General features: G+C 44.1%; 1 protein-coding gene and 1 long non-coding RNA gene across 2 annotated transcripts; both read right to left on the bottom strand.

The window, feature by feature from the left end:
- Positions 1-1,733: 1,733 nt before the first annotated feature.
- RPS10 (ribosomal protein S10) lies at positions 1,734-10,595 on the bottom strand. The gene is made up of 6 exons (XM_067531782.1): positions 10,465-10,595; positions 8,281-8,430; positions 7,572-7,743; positions 3,402-3,479; positions 2,928-2,983; positions 1,734-1,821 (listed from the first exon to the last, which is right to left on the bottom strand). Exons 2-6 carry the CDS (start codon positions 8,428-8,430, stop codon positions 1,780-1,782), a joined length of 498 nt encoding a protein of 165 aa, XP_067387883.1. The 5' UTR covers positions 10,465-10,595; the 3' UTR covers positions 1,734-1,779.
- An 8,234-nt stretch (positions 10,596-18,829) lies between these two features.
- Positions 18,830-20,149, bottom strand: LOC137142290 (uncharacterized). Its single transcript, XR_010916882.1, has 3 exons — positions 20,054-20,149; positions 19,585-19,699; positions 18,830-18,901 (listed from the first exon to the last, which is right to left on the bottom strand). It is a non-coding gene; the product is annotated as an uncharacterized lncRNA (long non-coding RNA).
- Between the last annotated feature and the right edge of the window lie 337 nt (positions 20,150-20,486).

Below are 20,486 nucleotides of genomic sequence, written 5' to 3'. Positions count from 1 at the left end.
CTTTAGTCTCAATTAAATTGTGGTAACGTGGCTACATTGTGATCTATTCTATAGACTTCAGTTAATATAGCTGATTTTTAAAATATCCACGAAAATTAGAGGTGGCTGCATTTGAACAAACTTCTTCCACAAGTGAAAATGACCACCAGCTGTGACACCAATAAGACTCCATTGTTTTAGAAAATTCACATCCTACTCCATCTTACTTCCCTCTCATGTCTAAAGAAAACAAAATCAAGAGTTTACCCTCTTCACTGGGGTGTTTGTGGGGATTAATTTGTTAGGGTCTACTCATGCAGTCTTAAAACCACTTTATAACAATACACACACTATCAAAGCCATTCAGGTTACATGACTATACCATAATTTGCATTAGGATGACATCTACTGGTGTGACTGTAGAATGCATATAGTCCTAATTCCAACTAATCCACTAATCAATTGACCCAAACCATTAGACTCAAACTAGATAGTACAGTAAAACTTCAGAGTTACCAACCCCTCAGGAATGGAGGTTGTTCGTAACTCTGAAATGTTCATAACTCTGAAAAAAACGTTATGGTTGTTCTTTCAAAAGTTTACAACTCAACATTGACTTAATACAGCTTTGAAACTTTACTATGCAGAAGAAAAATGCGACTTTTAGCCATTTTAATTTAAATGAAACAAGCACAGAAACAGTTTCATTACCTTGTCAAATCATTTTTTAAACTTTCCTTTTATTTTTTTAGTAGTTTACATTTAACAAAGTACTATTCTGTATTTGTTTTGAGGGCTTTTTTTGGTCTCTGCTGCTACCTGATTGCATACTTCTGGTTCCAAATTAGGTGTGTGGTTGACTGGTCAGTTCGTAACTCTGGTGTTCATAACTGAGATTCTACTGTACATGCAAATCTTTTTCAAGGCAACCCTTGAAGTGTTCTTGGGCTAAGACAGCTAAATACCGCTAAAATACAGGAACTTGGGTTTCCTCACCACTCCCCATTGTTCAACTGTGTATGAGCATAACAGAACCACACTTGTTTATAATCATTTGATTCACCTGCAAGTAGCAGCTCATGACTGTTGATGGCTCCAGTTGGTCAATCAGGCCCTTGATTTGCTCAGCACCTGAAAAACTTACCATTCATAACTGCTGTGTTTGCAACACAAAATTATGCAGCACACTGGAAGTTAATTTTATACTTCCCCAATATTCTAAATACAAGAAATACTGCACTGATTGTGTCATCCATATCTGCTTTAATAAAAGCCTCAGTTTAGTACACCTGAGGAAGAATTTTCAGTTTGCAGCACTGGACTGTCACAGCACTTCACATTACCCATAATGCAAGACCAAGTTCTAGAGGTGTAGCCAAACCTCCCAACTGCTTTATTAAACGGGGGGCCCTATGTTACCAGAAACCTACCATGGATGCCCCCTTACTAGAAGCATCAAGGGCACCAGTCGTACTTCCAAGCTGCCATGTAACCCAGAAGCTTGGGTTGTTCTCCAGGAAGAATCCCCAGCCTCACTCCCAAAATCCTGCAGCAGCAGTCACCTCTCCCATCCCTGCTGTGAAGTCCAACTGTTTTCCTAGGACCAAGTCTAACCCTGATTAGAAAATGGGTTATAGGGAGTAATCTTCAACTCTGTTGTAGCAGGTGCCAGAAGGCTTAGTGGTATGAGTTGCTGCTCTGCTTCTCCGATATTAGCTTCCACACATTGAAATGATACAAGGAAGCCAGCAAGGTGAGATTTTCACCTGTTTTATTACACAAAAACATGATCAGAGAGTTCTACTGAGGAGGCTGACCACGTCCACGACCGAATCCACCTCTCTGCAAAACAAACAAAAAATCAACACACACCCCATTAGAAGGCTGGCCACATCAGCAACTGAAAATAGTGCGTAGCTACCGAACCAAATGCTGAGGAAATCCCAAATGCACTGAAGCATTATTTCCCCTGCTGGGGAGTTGTGTACTTGTATCATAAGGAGAGCCATTCATTTTGCCGGCCTTTAGGGATCAAGTTCAGCAAATGAAGACTTAAGGACTCGTTTCTGAAGTTAGTTACCATGTGTACTGAGAGCAAGGTGGAAGTCTCACTTGTCAAAGCACAGCTCCTGGCTTTATAATCTATGGTGTCATCCAAGCCCTGCTGTCCCGAAGTGTGACAGACTTGAAATTCAACCCAGAGCTCCCATGTCAGTCTAGTGTATTACCTCTGAATAGTCTGCTCAAAACTAATGCTCCATAGAAGTCTGAAGCAACTCCTTTTATCACGAGCTCTCGCATTGCTTCACAAATATGAAGCCTCCATCCATCTCAATTCTGAGATGAGGTAAGGGATAGAAAGAGGATGCATTTGCCAATAAAATTTAGCAGCACTTCAGATGAGAATCAGTAAGTCTGTTACTGTACACCTTCAAATCTAAGACAGATGGGGAGGATAACATAAAATTGTAAACAGATGGGAAATTTAGCTTGACAAAATCCAATTGCAACTTGAGTAATGTGGCTAAATCAGAGACTATCACCACCTACTTTTCCAAAATAACTAATCATAGATGATCATGGCCTCTGTAGTTTTCTTTTACATGGAAGATTAGACAGCTTCACTGATCAATATCTCCTCAGGAGACCTTCAAGGAACACCCAAGTGTGGCTAGCCAAGTAACTATCTGGACCAATGCTGATTAGCATATGATATGACAGTAGTCCAGGTGGTATAACTGCAAGCTCAAAGGAGCTCCATCTATAGGGAGTGCCTTATACTGTTCCAACAGCAACTGTGCCAGCAGTTTACAATGGGGAATGAATGATGAATGCATTGGGAAAATATACCATCTCCTCCAGAGGCAGCTTTGGTATATGCTTTCCCGAACTAAATGACTAACATAGGGAACAAAAAAAACACCTCTCTCTTAAATGCAGATACTTACAAACTGGAATTCAGTAGCTGCTCCAGCACCAGCCTCAGCCTTTTTGTCAGCACCAGCTGGGAAGAAAGAAAAAGCTATTCTATCAAACTACAAAGCAAAGACAATCCACTGCTTCGGCTTGGAGGACGAACTCTTATTTAGGATATGCTGACTTTAGCAGTATCAAATGTTTAAAACTTTGGGATGTTTATACCATAGGCTACGGACCTTCCGCAGTGCCATCATTTTTACTACAATTGCAAATTATGGCTATAGGAAACATTACTCCACATTGAAGAAAACCCACTGAGACAAATATGCATAACTGCAGCAATGCAGTGGGAGCGCATGGATAAATAGACCATAGAAACTTAGTGTGTTGTATATCTTTAAAACAGAGTCTAAACTCTGAAGATTTTTCTATGGAAGAGATAAACTGCACCAATGACAAGCTCAGCCTGGTTAACTCATACTCCCACTGGATAGGATACTTACGTGGTACGGTACTGCGTCTGTAGGTATCTCTGTCAGCCTCTCCCCGAGTAAGACGAGCAGGGCGTTCACCTTCCAGACCTGCGAATCAGAACAGCACTGTCAATCCAAGAAATCCAATCTAAAGAGGCCTCGATTATGCTACAAGTATGATGGTGCAGGGAGGTTTTGATACAGGATCAAAATGACATATATGCTCAGGCCTGATCCGGCCACAAATGCAGGCAACTAAATTTTACGTGCAGTTCTCTATCATGGCTACACTACTAGAGAATCTTACAGACCAAATCAACAGTGTTTGAACAATACAAATCTAAACAAAGATCTGATGTAACATAAGTCTTCTACAATTACAGGAGTCAAAACTAACTATTTGTTTGCTAAGTTTCTGCCCAGTAAAAATACAGCTAAGTTATATTACAAATCCTGAATTTACAACACATTTTCAACTATATTGTGCTGCTAGCCAGGCCAACTGCAAAACTAGTTTCAAATAAGGTCTAAAGTTGACTGTTTTGCTATGAAGAACAAATCAAGGTTAGGTGTTTATTATGCCCAACAAACCCACACTTTTACCCAAAATCCCAACGGTATAGAATTCTCTCCCCAACCCCAAATATTTGATTATGTGTGGGCAACAGAGAATTGTCTTATATCTTAAAAATGGGATAAATTAGTAAACCTAAGGAAAGATGATCTAAAGTAACATCAAAAGAAATTGAGCTAAATTGAAGGTGGGAAGATGCTTCCAGGGAAGAAAGCAAGAGAGCTCAAATGGAAGCCTGGTGGAGCTGCCAGCCTTTGAAATGCTGGGGAAACCCTACTGTAAGGCCTTAAAGACAAAAGTCTCCTAACACCATCAGGCACCAATGCTTTGCCAGTAAAACCCTGATTAAGGGCTGGTGGCTGGATGGCTCATCACAATTGACATGCTCTTTCAAGCATGTTGAGAGATGCACAGCACCCTGACTGCTGCTCTCTGAAGGAGGAAAATTGTCTACCTGTTAGACTTCATGGAAAACTAGTGCTCATGTTTAGGTGAAGGGAAAATTCATAGCATTTTCAAAATGCTTCTTCTACCATAGGAAGGCATCCTAGTGATTCCTATATAGGACACAGCCTCTGGACTTCTGCTACCTCCACTTTCTCTCATTCCTCTGAGCAAAGAGTGCTATGCTCTGGGTAGTTATTTTCTCTAAGAAACCATGGACACTATAGCACTGAATCGTGGCCCCTGTCTATCCTGAAGTTTGTAATCAAACATCATTACACACCTAACACTGTTACAAACACTGTTAAGAGACTGTGGTATCAAATACACAACAGTATGCTAGAGCACAAATTAGCACCCTTTAAAAATACCAGTTGCCTTGAACTGAGAAAGCATGTTATAACCACACTAGCTATTGCCAACCTTACCCATTGTCCAGTTGCAATCTGTGACTAACACAGCTGCAGCAGCCCCAGAGGCCGCCTTTGGGGCAGTCCTGGAAGCCACTGGAGAGCAGTCCACGGGGGGAGGAATGGGAGATGGTACACATGGGAGAGTTGTGACACCAGCAGAGTCCCAGGAGCAGCTAAGATTTAGTTCAGGGCATTTATAGTCAAAGTCATGGACAGCTCAGGGGCCTTGAATTTTTTTTTATTGCCCATTACCTGTCCATGACTTTGACTAAAAATACCCATGACTAAATCTTAGCCTTAGCAATGGGTATAGCTCTAGTAATGTTGTAGTTAACCCCATTTAAGTTGAGAGTGGATAGGACTTCAGACTTCTGCACCATACATACTGAGGTAAATATCGCAATAGCCAATTTACCCTCACAAAAGGAACTCAAAAGCAAAATTTTAACTAGCAAGTTTACTGCCCACACGCACACACACTTACTTCTGTAAATCACAGCACCTCACAAGGATAAAAGACAGACTAAAGACCCAGCAACAAGTGGCATTACAAACACACATTCAAATCCTCTCAATACTGGTCAAGGCATCTTCCTAACAAGAATTTAAACTGTTTGCTCAAAAGATACTACAGTTTTTCTGACTAACACAGAAAGGTCTTAAAGAGTTACATGTAAAAGCCCACACACATTCTTTGCTGAGCATGTGACTCAGCAATAATTAAATGAGTTACAATGCCACTTAAAATCACACTGTACTGGAAAGAACATTCTATCCAGCCCAAGAATAACTCTGCAGTGTAGGCACCTCAACATGGTAGGGACAAAGATACTCCTGCTTGAAGGCTGAGAGATGTCCTACACTGGCAGAGATTAATATTGTGCAGATGTGGCAGCATCTCCCCTCTCCAGGGGCACAAGTCCCACTTCCTCCCACCTTAAGGGAGAGCCAAAATTTTGAGTCACTGCAGGCCTTGAAATTCAACTTTTGCAGTAGTTTCTCTCCACCATCCAGTAGCTATTCTCAAATTTGTGGCCACACCCAGATACCAAGTTGGGCCTTCAGAAGTTCAGCCGAGTTTTCAGTAGCAAGTCAACTTAAAATAAAAAGGTATTTCAGGAAGTACACCTGCCCCATGATCCCTGGATAATTTCTGATAGGAAAAAATCACATTTTTCTATATTTTAATGTTTGCCAGTTGCTGAGAGACATAAATCAACCGGGGAAACTGACTAAACAGAGAAAATAGCAAGGACTACAGTTAAGTGCTTCCAAATGCACAAAGCAAACAAATCAGCTTTTGTAGTCTTTAATGTTACAAACAACATCTGAAGCAATATTCAGGAGTATAAACAGAAGAGGTGTCAGAATGTAGGGCCAGAAAGGGCACCAGATCATCTAGTCTGACTTCCTGTACATCACAAGCCACCAACATCATCCACACACTAAACCCAATAACCAAAATCAGACTCAAGTGTCCCTTTAATATTGTGCAGAAAAAAGAAACAGTAGTGGTGGTGTGTGCTATCTGGTCACATTTGTTTAAGATTAATTTATATTTTATCTTTACAATAGCATCTTTTGCCCCAAAGAATCCCAACAAGTTTTGCTAGCCATTCATGCAGCTCCAACGACTGAAGAGGCTGAGGGGGCAGGCCAACAGCTAGCGTGCAGCACACTGCATAACAGTGGTGAAATTTTAATCAAACTGACTTTGTTCTTTATGTGCTATATTAGCCATCCTAAAATAAGCCTTCTGGAAGTACATGAATTGACAAGATTTCAGTGGTCTGTAGGAACCATTAATATATTTTGTATTTATGTACTCTTTGAAAATACACATATTCTCTATAAACATTGATAGCTTCCTGCCTACCTGAAACATTTATTTTGCAAGTACATCCCCATCTATAAGTTTACTTTTAATTGTGAAAAAATAAACAGAAAAAGTCATACTAAACAACATAACCAAATATGCCATGTGAATTTGTGGGAAACGTCATAAAAGCTTCAAGACAAGTTTTACACATCATCTCAAACTCAGATGCACCGCCAGAAGGGACCTTGGTGATCATCTAGTCTGAATTTCTGTGTAACACAGGCCATAGGATTTCCTAGAGTTAATGCCAGGATGAACTAGAGCATATTTTTTAGAAAAACATGGAGTCTTGATTTAAAAGTTACCAGTGATGGATAATCCACCAAAACTCTTGATAAGTTGTTACAATGTAAGTTACGCCCACTGTTAAAAAGTTGCATCTTATTTTAGTGTCTTGTCTAGCTTCAATTTCCAACCATTGGATCTTGTTTCACCTTGACTTCTGTCTGCCAGACTGAAGAGTCAAATTTCTGTTCCCCATGTAAGTACTTTGATAAAACTAAACAGATTGAGTTCCCTGAATCTTGCGCTATAAGGCATGTTTTCTTATCTTTTTAACCTCGTGGCTCTTTTCTGAACCCTCTCAAATTTTTCAACTTCCTTTTTGATCTGCAGACACCAGAACTGTACAAAATATCAAGTACCAGTCACACCAGTGCCAAATGCAGAGGTAACAGAACCACCCTACTCGGTATTTTCCTTTATAAAGCCATATATTGCATTAGCCCTTTTGGTCACAGCATCTCACTGGGAGCTCATGTTCAGCTGATTATCCACCATGCCCATAAAGTCCAGCAACCTCAACTTTTAATTTACACTGTTTTCACCCCTCACCCCACATCACCCATTCAAGAATACCATGATAATTGCTTCTCTTAAGTAGTGCTTACCTTTGGGCCGTGGTCTGCCAGTCTCAGGACGGCTACGGCGCAGGGTGGCAGGCACAATCTCAGGGGGTAGATGAAGATAATCACGCAAATACTGGATACCCTCATTGGTCAGGTACCAGTAAAAGTGCCTCCAAGCAAACTGCTCCTTCACATAGCCACGGGATTTCAGTGACTAAGGAGAGAAATTCCAATTAATATTTTTGCAGATGCTTAAGGTGAATTATTTCGTGAACATTTGATTGCAACCACCTAACATCTTTAAATCCTACCAGCCAGACCATTGCAATACCTTATTGGGGGTGGGTGAAAGATTGATAACTAGACATTCAGTAGCCCAGAAGTACATGTGAATGCACAGAAAGTCACAGTATCTTCAATATATTTACTATTCACATTCCATGAGACTAATTCAAGTGTCATTATGCAAAACTGCACTAAAAATGCATAGGTTCAGAGAGGAATCTTATGCCACACAATATACAAACTTTCTACAGTTTGTTTATGATAGAGAAAGTTAATATGAGAAAAGTAGTGATTTGGACAAAATGACACATTCCACTGGAGCTGCGGTTTCTCTCTCCTTGGACAAAGTTAAGTAATGCCAGCATTACTCAACTGGTGCTCAATGCACCAGCTTCATGAGGTCCCAAAACAGAAATTTAAGCTGTTTTTACAACCCAGTGTAGACCCATAAATTAATTCTTCACACCTGCATGGCTTTCATAACATGGAGGTTGGGCACATTCTTGTCTGCCAGCTCCGGGTGTTTAGGCATGTGAACATCTTTCTTGGCCACCATCACTCCCTCCTTAAAAAGGAGTTCGTAGATGGCTATCCGGTTCTTCTTGGGCATCAACATCTAGAAAGAGAAAAGAAGAGTCAGTAAACCAGCAACACAATAATGTATTACTGCTAGATCTAATAGCTGGGTCTATGCATTATTTTAAGCCTCTTGATTCCACACTGCACCTGCAGTAACTCACTGAACAAAGAACCACCATCTTTAACCAAGTTGAAAATGAGGGAATCCTTACTGCACCTTAACTGGCAAGATACATACAAATTTGATACAAGCGACAGAATCACATAGTTTAGTTGCTCAGAAACTCATGTTATAATCCACCAGGAAGAGCAAGCAGAGTAACCTTTTTGATGCACCGTTGTCTTTGTAGTGTAGATGGACCCTAAAACAGTATCACTGCAAGCTTGCATTTAGCTGACTCCACAGACTTTACTTCTATTGCATTTTAATTCAACCTCCCCAACAGTAAAAGCTACAGACAGTTCCTTCTCTTTCATCACTTAAGCAAAGGTGAGAGGGGTGGATGAGGTCTAGTTTGGATATTAAGAAAAACTTTTTCACTAGGAGGTTGGTGAAGCATTGGAATGGGTTACCTAGGGAGGTGGTGGAATCTCCATCCTTTGAGATTTTTTAAGGCCTGGCTTAACAAAGCCCTGGCTGGGATGATTTAGTTGGGGTTGGTCCTGATCTGAGCAGGGGGCTGAATTAAATGGTTAGGGTTCTCAGGAGGTCATCCATGATTCTAGGAAGCAGTCTTCATTTTAATTCTTAACAGTAGCAATTTTAAACTGTGCTCTGCAACCATACTTCAACTTCTACAGCCCCACTCAGCTAGTGCAGAAGGCAAAAGCAAGGCTGACTGGGGTTGTAGAAGTTCTAGTAACATATGCATACAGTGGAATAACCTGTAGTAATTTTTGTACCAATGTGCATCCTGCGTGTTGGACATCTAACAAAACTCTCAATCATAATGTCTATAATCCACACCATCTAGTTCTTTGAAGGTTAGTCCATATATTAGGAACCCCTTGATGCTTCACTTTCCAAAGTGATGGATGGGGGAAGAAAATCCAATAAAGTGGGTGTTTTATCTGTATAGTACCTAATATTTAATGTGTACTGTAACTTAAGCGCTTTAAAAGTACACGACTAAAGCAGCACAATAAACAGCATCAACATGATGTGCCAAAGGCCTGTTGAAATTAAAAGGTACTTAAATATATTTTCCTATACCAGTTCTATGGTTAAGGAGGCTCAAAAAGCAGTAACTGCCCACCACCCCACACACAGACAGAAAAAGACACGGAGGCTTGGGTTACTTCTTTCTGGTTCACGTTTGCACAGCTGCAAAACCAAAGCATTTTAAGTGTTCACTTTTACTTGAAAAGCACCCCAACAGCAAAAATCACCATACATTCACAAAACAGCCACGTAAAAAGGGAACAGGTCCCATGTACAAACAGGGGCAGGGGCGGCACAGAAAAACCCATCACAAAACAGTAGGAAAATAGCTCTTCAGCACTTCGGTGCAGAGCAAAAAGACTGCGTGCTCAACCTGCTACCCAGTTTCAATAGGAGACTAAGTCAAACTAGACCTTTCATATCCCCTCTCCGCAGTACCAAGAAAGCGGGACCCTCTTCCATGCCTGCAGAACCAGAGGTATCCCTCTCCCCCCACCACTGCCTCAGTTTACAAAGGCGGTAGAAAGTAGAAACCGGATTTCCCAGTTTAGCCCTTACTAGCCACCCCATCCCCCCTATCCCCCAGACAAGACCACAACGTAGCTTCTCCCACCCGACCCCCCACCAGCCTCACTTACTCACACACACACACACACAATCAGTCCTCCATGCCCCACTCTCTCCCCCGCCCCCTGCTTAGGCCCAACGTCCACCCACCGCTAGGCCGCAAGCTCCCCCCACCCGACTTGCGGCCTAGTTTCCCGCAGCGCACGGGGGCCCTCCCGGGAAATATCCCCGTCAGCGCGTGGCGCAGGACGCCCTCCCTCCACCGAGAGCAAAGACGGGGTCCCCGGCCCCAGCAGGGCGGCGATGTGAGGGGATGAAGAAGCGGCTGGAGCCAGGACTTACCGTGGCGGTAACAGCGAGCCCGAGACCTGAAAAGGAAAGAGCATGCGCAGTGCGACCTCTTCCTGCTTACCAAAAAAGGACCCGCGGCGGCACAAGCGACTAATCGAGTGCCGGAGGGAAATTGCGTTAAGGACCCCTCTCCCTGGGCAGAGGGTATGGGTGACCGTGCAAGCGCCTGAATGGAAATGCCAACCTAACTTTAATGGCAGACAGTTTTTTTAAGAGAGGGGGTTTAAGTGGCTTCTGATGTTGGCTGCTTCCGTATTTTTTTTTGTAATGTGCCTAGTTTAAGAGAACAAGGTCCTGATTTCCAGAGCTGCCGCTCCATTGAATTAAAGGAGAATTTAACCCCTCTGACACTCTAGCCAAATCTATGTCTCAAACCGGGCACCCAAATCCATAAACCCATTTAGGCCTTTTTGAATTAATAGTGACATCGGTTCCCCCAGCAAAATGACAGGCCCTGCTACTCTCACATCCCACCCATGGACATTGATGTCACCTCTCTTCTTTGTAATCAACCTAAATAAGATCTCTGTCTCTGTTCCTCTGGTCTGGTAAATAGAAAGTGTTGAGATTAAGGTGTGCCTACATTATGGGGACTATAGCAGCATAGCTATGTTGCTGTAGCTATGCTGACAAGTGTAGACACAGCCTACACCAACGGAAGGGGTTTTTCTATCAATGTAGGAATGCTACCTCCTCGAACTGCAGTAGTTAGGTGAGTGGAAACAGTCTTCTGCAGTGTCGACCTCGCTGCAACTACATGAGGGGTTAGGTTAGCATAGCTATGTCAGACGGGTGTGGATTGACTGATGTAGCTATGTTATAAGTGTAGACCAGGCCTTCGGAGGCAAATCTGAGGCCCTGAGAAATCCCCATGGAGGATACACCCACTACAGCAGCACAGCTACAGCACTGCAGTTATGCTGCTACATAGCATAGATCAGTGGTTCTCAAAGTGGGGGGCAGGCCCCCCTGCAGGGTGTGAGGTGGATCATGGGGGGGCGCAGCTCTACGCTCCCTGGAGATGGAAGCAGCCCCCTGCCAGGCATGCTCCCTGCGCTGCTGCTGCCCTTGCGCTGCTGCAGCAGCTGCTGTCCCCGCTTCCTGTGCTGCTGCCAGTTGTTGCTGCTCCCCGCATTGCTGCTGCTGTGCTCCCCACTTCCTGGGCTGTAGGCCCTGTGTTTTTTCTGAAAGGGGAGAGTTCGGGGGAAGGGGAGGGGCGTGACTGTTTGGGCCTACAGCACGGGAAGCACCCCCTAACAATCGCGGGCCCCCTCCCCTTCCCCTGAAACCTCCCTTTCAGGGAAAAAACAGGGCCTACAGTGTGGAAAGCGCCCCCCCCCCTTTCAGAAGGGAGAAAGCGAGGCATGATTCAGGGAAAGGGGGAGCACAATTGTTAGACAAAAGTCCATTGGGGGGGGACTTCATTTAAAAGGTTTGTGAACCACTGGCATAGATGCTTCCTACATTGATGGAAGGAATTTTTCCACCTCTCCAACTGATGGTAGCTAGATTGTCAGCAGAGTTCTTCCACTGGGCTAAATGCATCTACGCTGGCGGATACTAACTACAGTGCTCAGGATGCAAATATTTTCACAGCCTTGAGTGATGTAACTAGGTTGATCTAATTTTTAAGTGTAGACCAGGCCTGAATTTCAAGCCAGCAGCCAGAATTTCAAGCCAGCCAGTTAGGCAGGTATGCTATCTCATTAAGAGAACTGAGGGGCATTGGATCAGCGTTCATATTGCATCCTCTCTCAGTACCTGGCTAACTCCTGGGAAGCTAATGATCCAATTTAGCAGACCAAATTCAATGAATTCACTGAATCCTGGTCACTTGCCAGCCATCACCCCTGATGTGGTGCTGTCCCCAGGCTTTCTAGTCATCAGTCTGGCTTTAAGAGTTCTCTAACTCAACACTAAGGGATTGTTGGCATTCAAGCACAACGTAATCAATGAAATTAAGATAACTAATTTATCAATATAAACCTTATAAAGGAGCCCAGATCCAATTATGATTGGTGCTCCATAAATGCTCATAATAATAAACAAGAATAAATTCTGCAATTACACAGATTAAAATGATGGTCATGTACCATATTTTAAAGGAGACCCGTTAGCAGAGAAGTGCTGAATGCCTCCTTAGAGGTACTGAGCAGATGACAATCAGAACCTCAGCAGATCCGGCTTTTGGCACGCAAAACATCCCATATTTTCTAACATACTTTGCCTTGTATTTCATTGAAGCATCATATCCTGTGCACACATGTATGACTTTGTATGATGAATAAAACGGTGGAAATACTGACCCTAAAAAATAAGTGCTGTCCTGTACTCTTCATGCAGATGTCCTTTCCTTCCATGAAACATAGATGCCCTAGTTTAAATCAAATTAGAGGGGGCATTTTCAAAAATCTAAGAGAAATAAAAAAACAGGCAAACATTAAACAAAATATATGGGGTTTACATGATGGCCTCAACTGACCGCTAGATTCTGGATTTTATGAGCTGCTAAGGGAAGTGAATTCTAACCAACATACAAAAAAATTACTGAAACATTCCACAGTAAATGCCCAAAACAACATTGCTACTGGAGTGATTACTGTAAATCTATTCACTATTATATATTGGAGCCTTTGGACCTTTGGTATTCAATATTGCAATTTGTATATATTTATATATGAGAAAGGCCGGAGACCCACCAATGAGAAAGCAGGAAAATTATATACCTGTGGGACATGTAGAGGCAGGAAGTCTTATTATATTATTTTTTGCATTGTTATTTAAAAACACAGTTAAATAAAATAAGCCAGAGGGCAGAAGGTTCCTCATCCCAGTTTGCATTATCACAGGGAAATCTTAAAAAGCTTGCATCAAAGAACCTATTTATTCAGCTATCCATAGGTCTGCATGAAGGGGATTTTGTCTTTTATTATGGAAACAACACCATAAGGACCACATACAAACACTTTGGTCATCAGTGGTGATTTAATCTGTGTATTGGAGTCAAAACCTGAGGATCCAATATGCCATTCCCTCCCATTTACAGAGAGTCATTCCTATGCATTACTGTCACTCATGAAAGTCTGTTCGCAGAGTACATTCCATTGCCGTGATCCTGCAAGTGAGTTCTTTACAGGCTGCCTGCTTGGAGCTCCTGGCAAGATAGGGGCCTGTGTGGTGAAGGGATAATAAGCCAAACTTTAAGCCAATAATTTGGTGCGAAAATAAATACACAGCCCACAACTGTTACATTAATTTGGAGGTTTCACAGGTCCACTGATTTCAAGATGGAACCTTGCACAGTGGGGCTTGTAGTCTGCATAGGCTGTGTCACTGCATGGAAGATGATTGCTGCAATCAGATTCTTTTTTGGAGATTTGTGTCTATCAGACTCTCTCTCCTGTGCTCCCGGCCTATTGCTGCTGTAGTCCCGCACTTGGGAAAAACTGGGAGTCACTGCTGAAATGAAATGGGATCAAAACAAGAGATAAACAGGAAAAATAAATAAATAAAGCCATCAAGCTGACCCTGCATTTCCTCAGTGCATCAAAGCAGCTGCTGCCTCCCAAGGAAGCTGCCCTTTCCAGTCGGCTGAACATGTTGAGAAAGAGTTTGCTGTCTGCAACACAATAAAGGTCACGTAGTCTTTAATACAGAAAGGCTGGGGTGAACGGAGCTCATGTTCCCAGGCGGAAGAAAAAACAGCCCATTATTTTAGACATGCAGCCCCTGGGAACTCCTCCTTCTCTGTAGAGGCTCAAAATAATACCGGACACACCACTGAGAGAATCAGACTTTTGGTGGGAGCAGGTGTAGGTGACTGTCAGATAGGAGCAGTGGAAGAGACAGTTGCAGGCATGATATGGATTGATTGATTCCATCAGCAATCCCAGAGTGACTGTGTATATTATAGCAGAACCATCTTCTCCCTAATATCCTTCCCTAACATGTGGGTCAAGCATTTTTATTTAGCTGTTAATATTGGACCAAATTTGCCTTTCAACAGTCATAGGATCTTCCCTGCAGACTTTGAAATAGCAACAGAGTTGGCTTGGCCTGTCATTCCCATTTAAATAATCAACCTTTGCGATAATAAAATAACAATATTGTTGTTTATATACCATCTACTGCTCCAAAAACATTCAGGGTTTTACTCCAGAAATACAGCTCTTGCAGTTATGCATTATTATTCCATGCCCAAAGTATGCCACATGCTTCCCAGACAGATAAACACAATCCCTGCCCTGAAGAGTTTGCCATCCAAGGTCCCGGTCTTCAGTGCTGTTCGGCATGAGCAGACTCTTAGCCCAGTGGAAAGCCACTCCTAAAGTCAATGGGGCTCCAGGGAGATGCAGGGGTCTGCACACATGGAGCAGCTTTCAGGATCAGAGCTAACACACACACACACACACACACACACACACACATCCCATTTGCACACATAATGATATTGCTTTAAACCCACTATTACTTCTTTGGGTTCGTTGCAATCAAATCCCCCCTTTCTACCTCTATTTGGAGCCCCCCTCAGCCTCTCTTCCTGCATCCTCTCCTCAGCTCCCTTCCCTCTGCATGCACGCAAGCTGCTAATGGCTAACAGCCTCTGCAGAAGTGCGGTGTTCTCCTTCTGAAAGCTTTCACAAGCAATGGATCTGTCCAGGCAATGGCACTAGAGGGCACTGCAGTTATCGGAATGAAGGGCTGCCCGCACTGCTCACTGCTGCATAGGGAGGATTCTTCCCAAGCCTAGTGGTGTCCATTCCTCTCCCCACAATTTGCCCTGCTCTTGTTTCAACCAGTCGCTTTCAGTAGGATCAGCCCAGCAGTCAGCCTCTCTAACCATCTGATTCCTCCTGTTTTTGCATCTGTGTCATTTAGCAGTCCCCCCCGAATGAGCAAGAGAAAGCAGGAGCATGTTGTTTACAAGGGATGATCAGGATCACAGAATCGTCGGACTGGAAGGGAAGGGACCTCGAGAGTCCCCTGCACACAAGGCAGGACTAAGTATTATCTAGACCATTCCTAGATCAGCCTCTCCCTTTAAGCACACACGTCCCCACTTTAATCACAAGCATGACAAATGAAAGCTTGCACGTTTCTGGGACCACCTCCACACTGGCCACAGTAATTCCCTTTTGTGTGTCCCTCCAGATCTCAAAGCCATCCTTAGATGCTGAATCAGCCCTTCCTTCCCCTCTATCATGTCGGTGCATCTTCATGAGAGCTGAGGCACAGGTAGGGTGGCCAAGAGGACTAGCTCCCATTGGGCTGCTCATTGCACTAGCTGGGATGCTCTAGAGAGAGGATGCTGCTTTGTTTGTAAGAAGCTTTTCCCTGGGAACCAGGCCCTCAGATTCCACCATGAGCATTCACTGACATACACATTCAGGCCACACTTAACTACGTTACAGCACACTTGGATCAGCCTTAGCATTTATCAATTATTAATTGCTATCAACATCATCATCTGTGACGGACTGTCATCCAGCTCCCATGTGTCTATTAATTTACCGCGTGTCCTCGTGATTTGTGCTCTGTACTGCCACGCGGGACGGCAGCTGGGTTCAGTTCCACATCCTAGTCACCTGCTCAGCAGGGTGGAAGCAGTGCATGTTCTATCCTGTCGCAAGCCAGGAGTGCCTCGCTCGGCTCAACAACATCCTCAGTAAGACAGGCGAAGCAGAGATATTGCATTGATTAGATGCAGCCAGTATAGTTCTATAAATTAAACATAGATCATGGGCCCAGTTTTCAGGGGGGGAGGCACCCCCAATTCCAACAGATTAAATGTGCTAATTCTAGGAGGGAGGATGACATGTAGTTATGCTGGCTCGGTGCCAGAAGAGCTGGGTTCTGCTCCCAGCTCTGCCATGGAATTCCTGCGCCACCTCAGAAAGTCACTGCTCCTCTCTGTGCTTCAGTGTCTCCGCACCTTCAAACTGGGGCTAATAAACCGAGCATCTTCAGGGGGGGTCTGCTTACCCAGTGTGTGCAGGGTACAGAGAGCTGAATTTCCTCAAAATATGGAGGTGTCCAGCCCCAGAGTTTTGGTTTGAGCCCATCGCTATTATAAGGATTGGGACTATTATTCTACATTTCTGTATGAATTTGTCCAAAAAAAAAAAAAAAAAAATTGCAAATTCAAAATAAAGGAAACAATTTCTGCTGGATTTGTTGGTTTTGTCCATCTGTCTGCATTCTACTTGCTGGTCTGCCCATTCCTCCCCACCCCCGGTTAGCAATTTGGGAGGGGTTTTCAAAAGCGCACAACATAGACCTCTCTCTGCTGGCATGGGAGCAGCTTTAGGCCAGGGCTGAGTCCCTTTGGAAAGCCCTTACTTCAATTTTATTTTCTAGATGGCCATCTTGGTTGTTCAGGCTACAGTCCTGACTCTTTTGAGCAAATACTTGAAACCTCTCTCTCATTTTCAATGGATTTTAGTATTATTATCTTGTCAGGCCATGCAGACAAATGAAAGAGGAGCAGGGATTTAGCCCACATTATTCCTCACAGCCCTGTGGGATGCCCGAAATGAAGCATAAATCTGAAATAGATTAATTCAGGGACAAAAGCTGTGCCGGATGCAGAAAATGTGAAATGTTAAGATCTCTCTACACTTGGTATGACAGGGACAACGATCAGAGCAGAGTGAACAACCCTCCCTGCTTGTCCTCCCCCCAGCAAAATGAAACAGGACTTTGATGGAGCTTTTAAATATTTTATGAAGAGAGTAAGGAAATACAGGCAGTGCCATGGGGCTTCTTCAAGGTCCTAGTGGCAGCCATCTGTTTATTTAACTGGATAGTTAATGTGATCCTAGCTAACTGACTGACATACATTTAGATAGATAGCATTTTCAATCCAGAGAGATTGAAGGACTTGATAAATTACGGGCCAAACCCTGCTTGCATTTCTCACGTGAGTCATCTACCTACAACAGATAGTGCTACTGCACAAGGTCTGCAGCCTGCCAAAGGGTGAGCGTGCTGGCACTGATCCAGTAAAGTGCTTAACTTTAAGCGCGTGAATAGTCCCACTCACATGCCTGGTTGGTTTGCTGGATCAAGGCCCTTGCAGGGCTGAAACCAAAATCTCTTACAGGTGGAGGCCCGAGGGCTAGAACCATGCTCCCTTACCTCTGACTGATACCTTCACGTGCCATGTTTGCCTAATTTAGGCCTTGATCCCACAATTCTCTGGGCCTACATGGAGCCCCTTTGACTTCATGTGGGTAGGCTCCTAGGCTCACACAGAATCTTGTTCATGTCAGAGAGACTCCACATGGGCAAAGGGCATCTATTTGCATGGATAAAATTACAGGATCGGGGGGCTTAAATTGTAAATCCTTCTGAGCAGGAGCTGGGTTTATTTTAATCTCTATAGACAGCCAGGCATAGTTACGGCACTACGATCGTGAGCTACCACCATTAATAAACCACATATTAAATATCATAAAAATCAATAGCTGTATTGACACCCTGGGGATTGGAACCTGTTGTTCCAGGGAGGTGCTGGCCCTCCACACCCACTACAAATCTAACCTCGGGAAGGGAGACAAGAGCAGGGCTGTGTCACGTCCCCGAGCTCAACAGAGTCAGTAAGTAAAGAGAAGACACAGAGTTTGGTGCTATGAGGAAAACAGAATCCAGTGTAGACTCTGCAGGGATTTTTAGATTAAAATGATTTGTAAAAACCCTCAAATAGACTCTTTTAATCAGGTCAGTGCAAAATGATGTGCCTCGAAGGATTTATTGTTTGGAGCTGCATTTTGATGAAGCTTTCTGGGTGGGAGATATGCCTGGACCCCCTTCTGTCAGCTCCGAATCTCCATCCCTCTCCATAGCCAACCAGTCAAATGACTGGAGATGGGACAATGGGCACTACAGCTGTGCAGGCTACTTCCATGTTCTACTTCCTCAGCAGACTCTCACCCTCCTTGCCTTTCTCCCTCCTCCTCCTTCATCAGAGAAAAGCCTGCAAGCCACCACACTGGGGAGAGCTGGGTAGATAACACTGCTGTGAATTCTCAGCCTGGGGACTTCCCCCAGGTGCTGCAGCTGATCCTCCCAGGCTCCTGGGGAAAACAAGGCTGCGGGGGAAGAAGGGGGAGAGGGGGCTGGGAGTGACTAATGGCGAGGTTGTCCAGCACAGTTCACTGGCTATGGTTTAATAGGCGATCCCCTCATGGTGCTCAGAGTTTCTGCTACTAGGGACTGCTCATTTTGGCTCACGCTTGTACCCGCTTGTGCCACAAAACAGACAGAACCCTACTGCTCTCCATGTAGACAGATACTGATCAAACTCGCACGATCAGCATGAGGTAGGTGAGAAAAAAATAAGCATGCATTACTCACTGCGACTGCAGCAGGATGGGCGTCAGCTGCCAGGCATGCAAGTTAGAAATGCGTGCAATGGGAAGGCCTTCCTCTGCAAAATAGCCATGCATCCCCTGTCAGCAATTTGGGGCACATTTCATGCCCTAAGCAGGACTGGGCCTGCTCGGTGCTCAGAGGGGAGTCCTAGAAGGAGAACACAGGTGCTGCCAGAAGCTGCACTGCCAGATCAGCTCTTACATTCAAGTCAGAACCTGCCTCTGCCCCAGCGTAGTGTTGAGGGGGGGCAGGGGCGTCTTTTAGACGAGATGCAAAACTCATCTGACTGCGCATGACATGCTGTACCTGAGCTCCCCTGCAGCCACGGAGCATGCCCAGCGGGACTGAATGTGCCAAGGAGCAGCTAAAGCGGCTGCTCTCCCTGGCTCTGCCCCTGCCAGTGATCTGCACCATGCATCATCCAGCTGCAGGTAGCACAATGCAGGAAACGTTCTGCTTCAACCAGGAAAGGAGGCCAAAGCGGAACAGGCCTGCAAAACCCAGGACTGGCGGGACTCTGGAGACTTGCCAACACTGTATTTAAAAAATAAGGGACTCTTTTCATAGCACCCCTGCCCCACCATTCCTCCTCATATTAATATTAATAAGAATAATTAATAAGCAGTACTCCCCCACATTCGCCAGGGGTATTTCTTGCTGCTTTTTGCAGCACTCCGCACCTCCCAATCTTGTTGTACAGAGATGAAAAACAAGGGATTGTTCTTTTCAGACACCTACCTTCATCTCCTCCTAGTCTACAGGTTACACGGCTGAACTTCCGGGGGGTTGTTTTATGCTGGACACACATGGGATTTTTGAGTACAGATGCAAGGTCAGATTCTGCTCTTGGCTACTGTGATGTGTAGAAAATTATGTACAAATTACAAGCTGTCACTTTACAGTTTAGGGGTTTTTCTGCTCACCGGCTGGGGGCTCTGTAGGGCAGTGTGCACTCTGGGCCTACCAACCCTCCCTCTGCAGCCAGCCAGCCTTGAGTGAGCTGGGATGACATGGGCCTCTCTGTCTTAGGAACCAGCCCGCTTTCTCGCTCTCTTTTATTCTTCCAAATTGTAAAAAATAAAGTTGTGTTACGTTGCAAACTTCCCACAAGAGTATTTTAAGTTTTTCTCTAACCTCTGGTTGTATGACATAAAAGAGTTACCCTGGCGTAAAACTATAGCAATCTCACTGATTTCACTGGCTTTACCTCAGGGAGAGAGCAGAATCTGCCCTAGAGAGTTTCAGAGGTGCTGCTAACCATTTTATACTAGGTTTTTCTCAAACACAGACACATCCATCTTCCTTTTAAGTATTCAGAGTAAGGCAAGCCAATGGCCCCGTACTAGGGAGAATGAAAATAAAAACGACCACTAGAGGGCATTCAAAATACTATTGTCTGTATTCTCCTCTCACCCTGGGTTTACACCTGAGGAGTGGTCGCTTGTAATCACCAACAGCAGAATGATTTCCTGATATTTAGCATAGCTGTCGCCGTGCCAGTCCCAGAATATCAGAGAGAGAAGATGGGTGCGATAATATTTTTTACTGGACCAACTTCTGTCGGTGAGAGAGATGAGCTTTTGAGCCACACAGAGCTCTGAAGGAGTTGGTCTAATAAAAGATATTACCTCACCCACTTT

The sequence above is a fragment of the Emydura macquarii genome, unplaced genomic scaffold (genome assembly GCF_026122565.2).
Source record: "Emydura macquarii macquarii isolate MOO-44397 ecotype Brisbane River unplaced genomic scaffold, CSIRO-AGI_Emac_v2 contig_3220, whole genome shotgun sequence".
NCBI lineage: Eukaryota > Metazoa > Chordata > Testudines > Chelidae > Emydura > Emydura macquarii.
The sequence above is the reverse complement of the archived record's forward strand: the minus strand, read 5'-3'. Positions and strand labels throughout refer to the sequence as shown.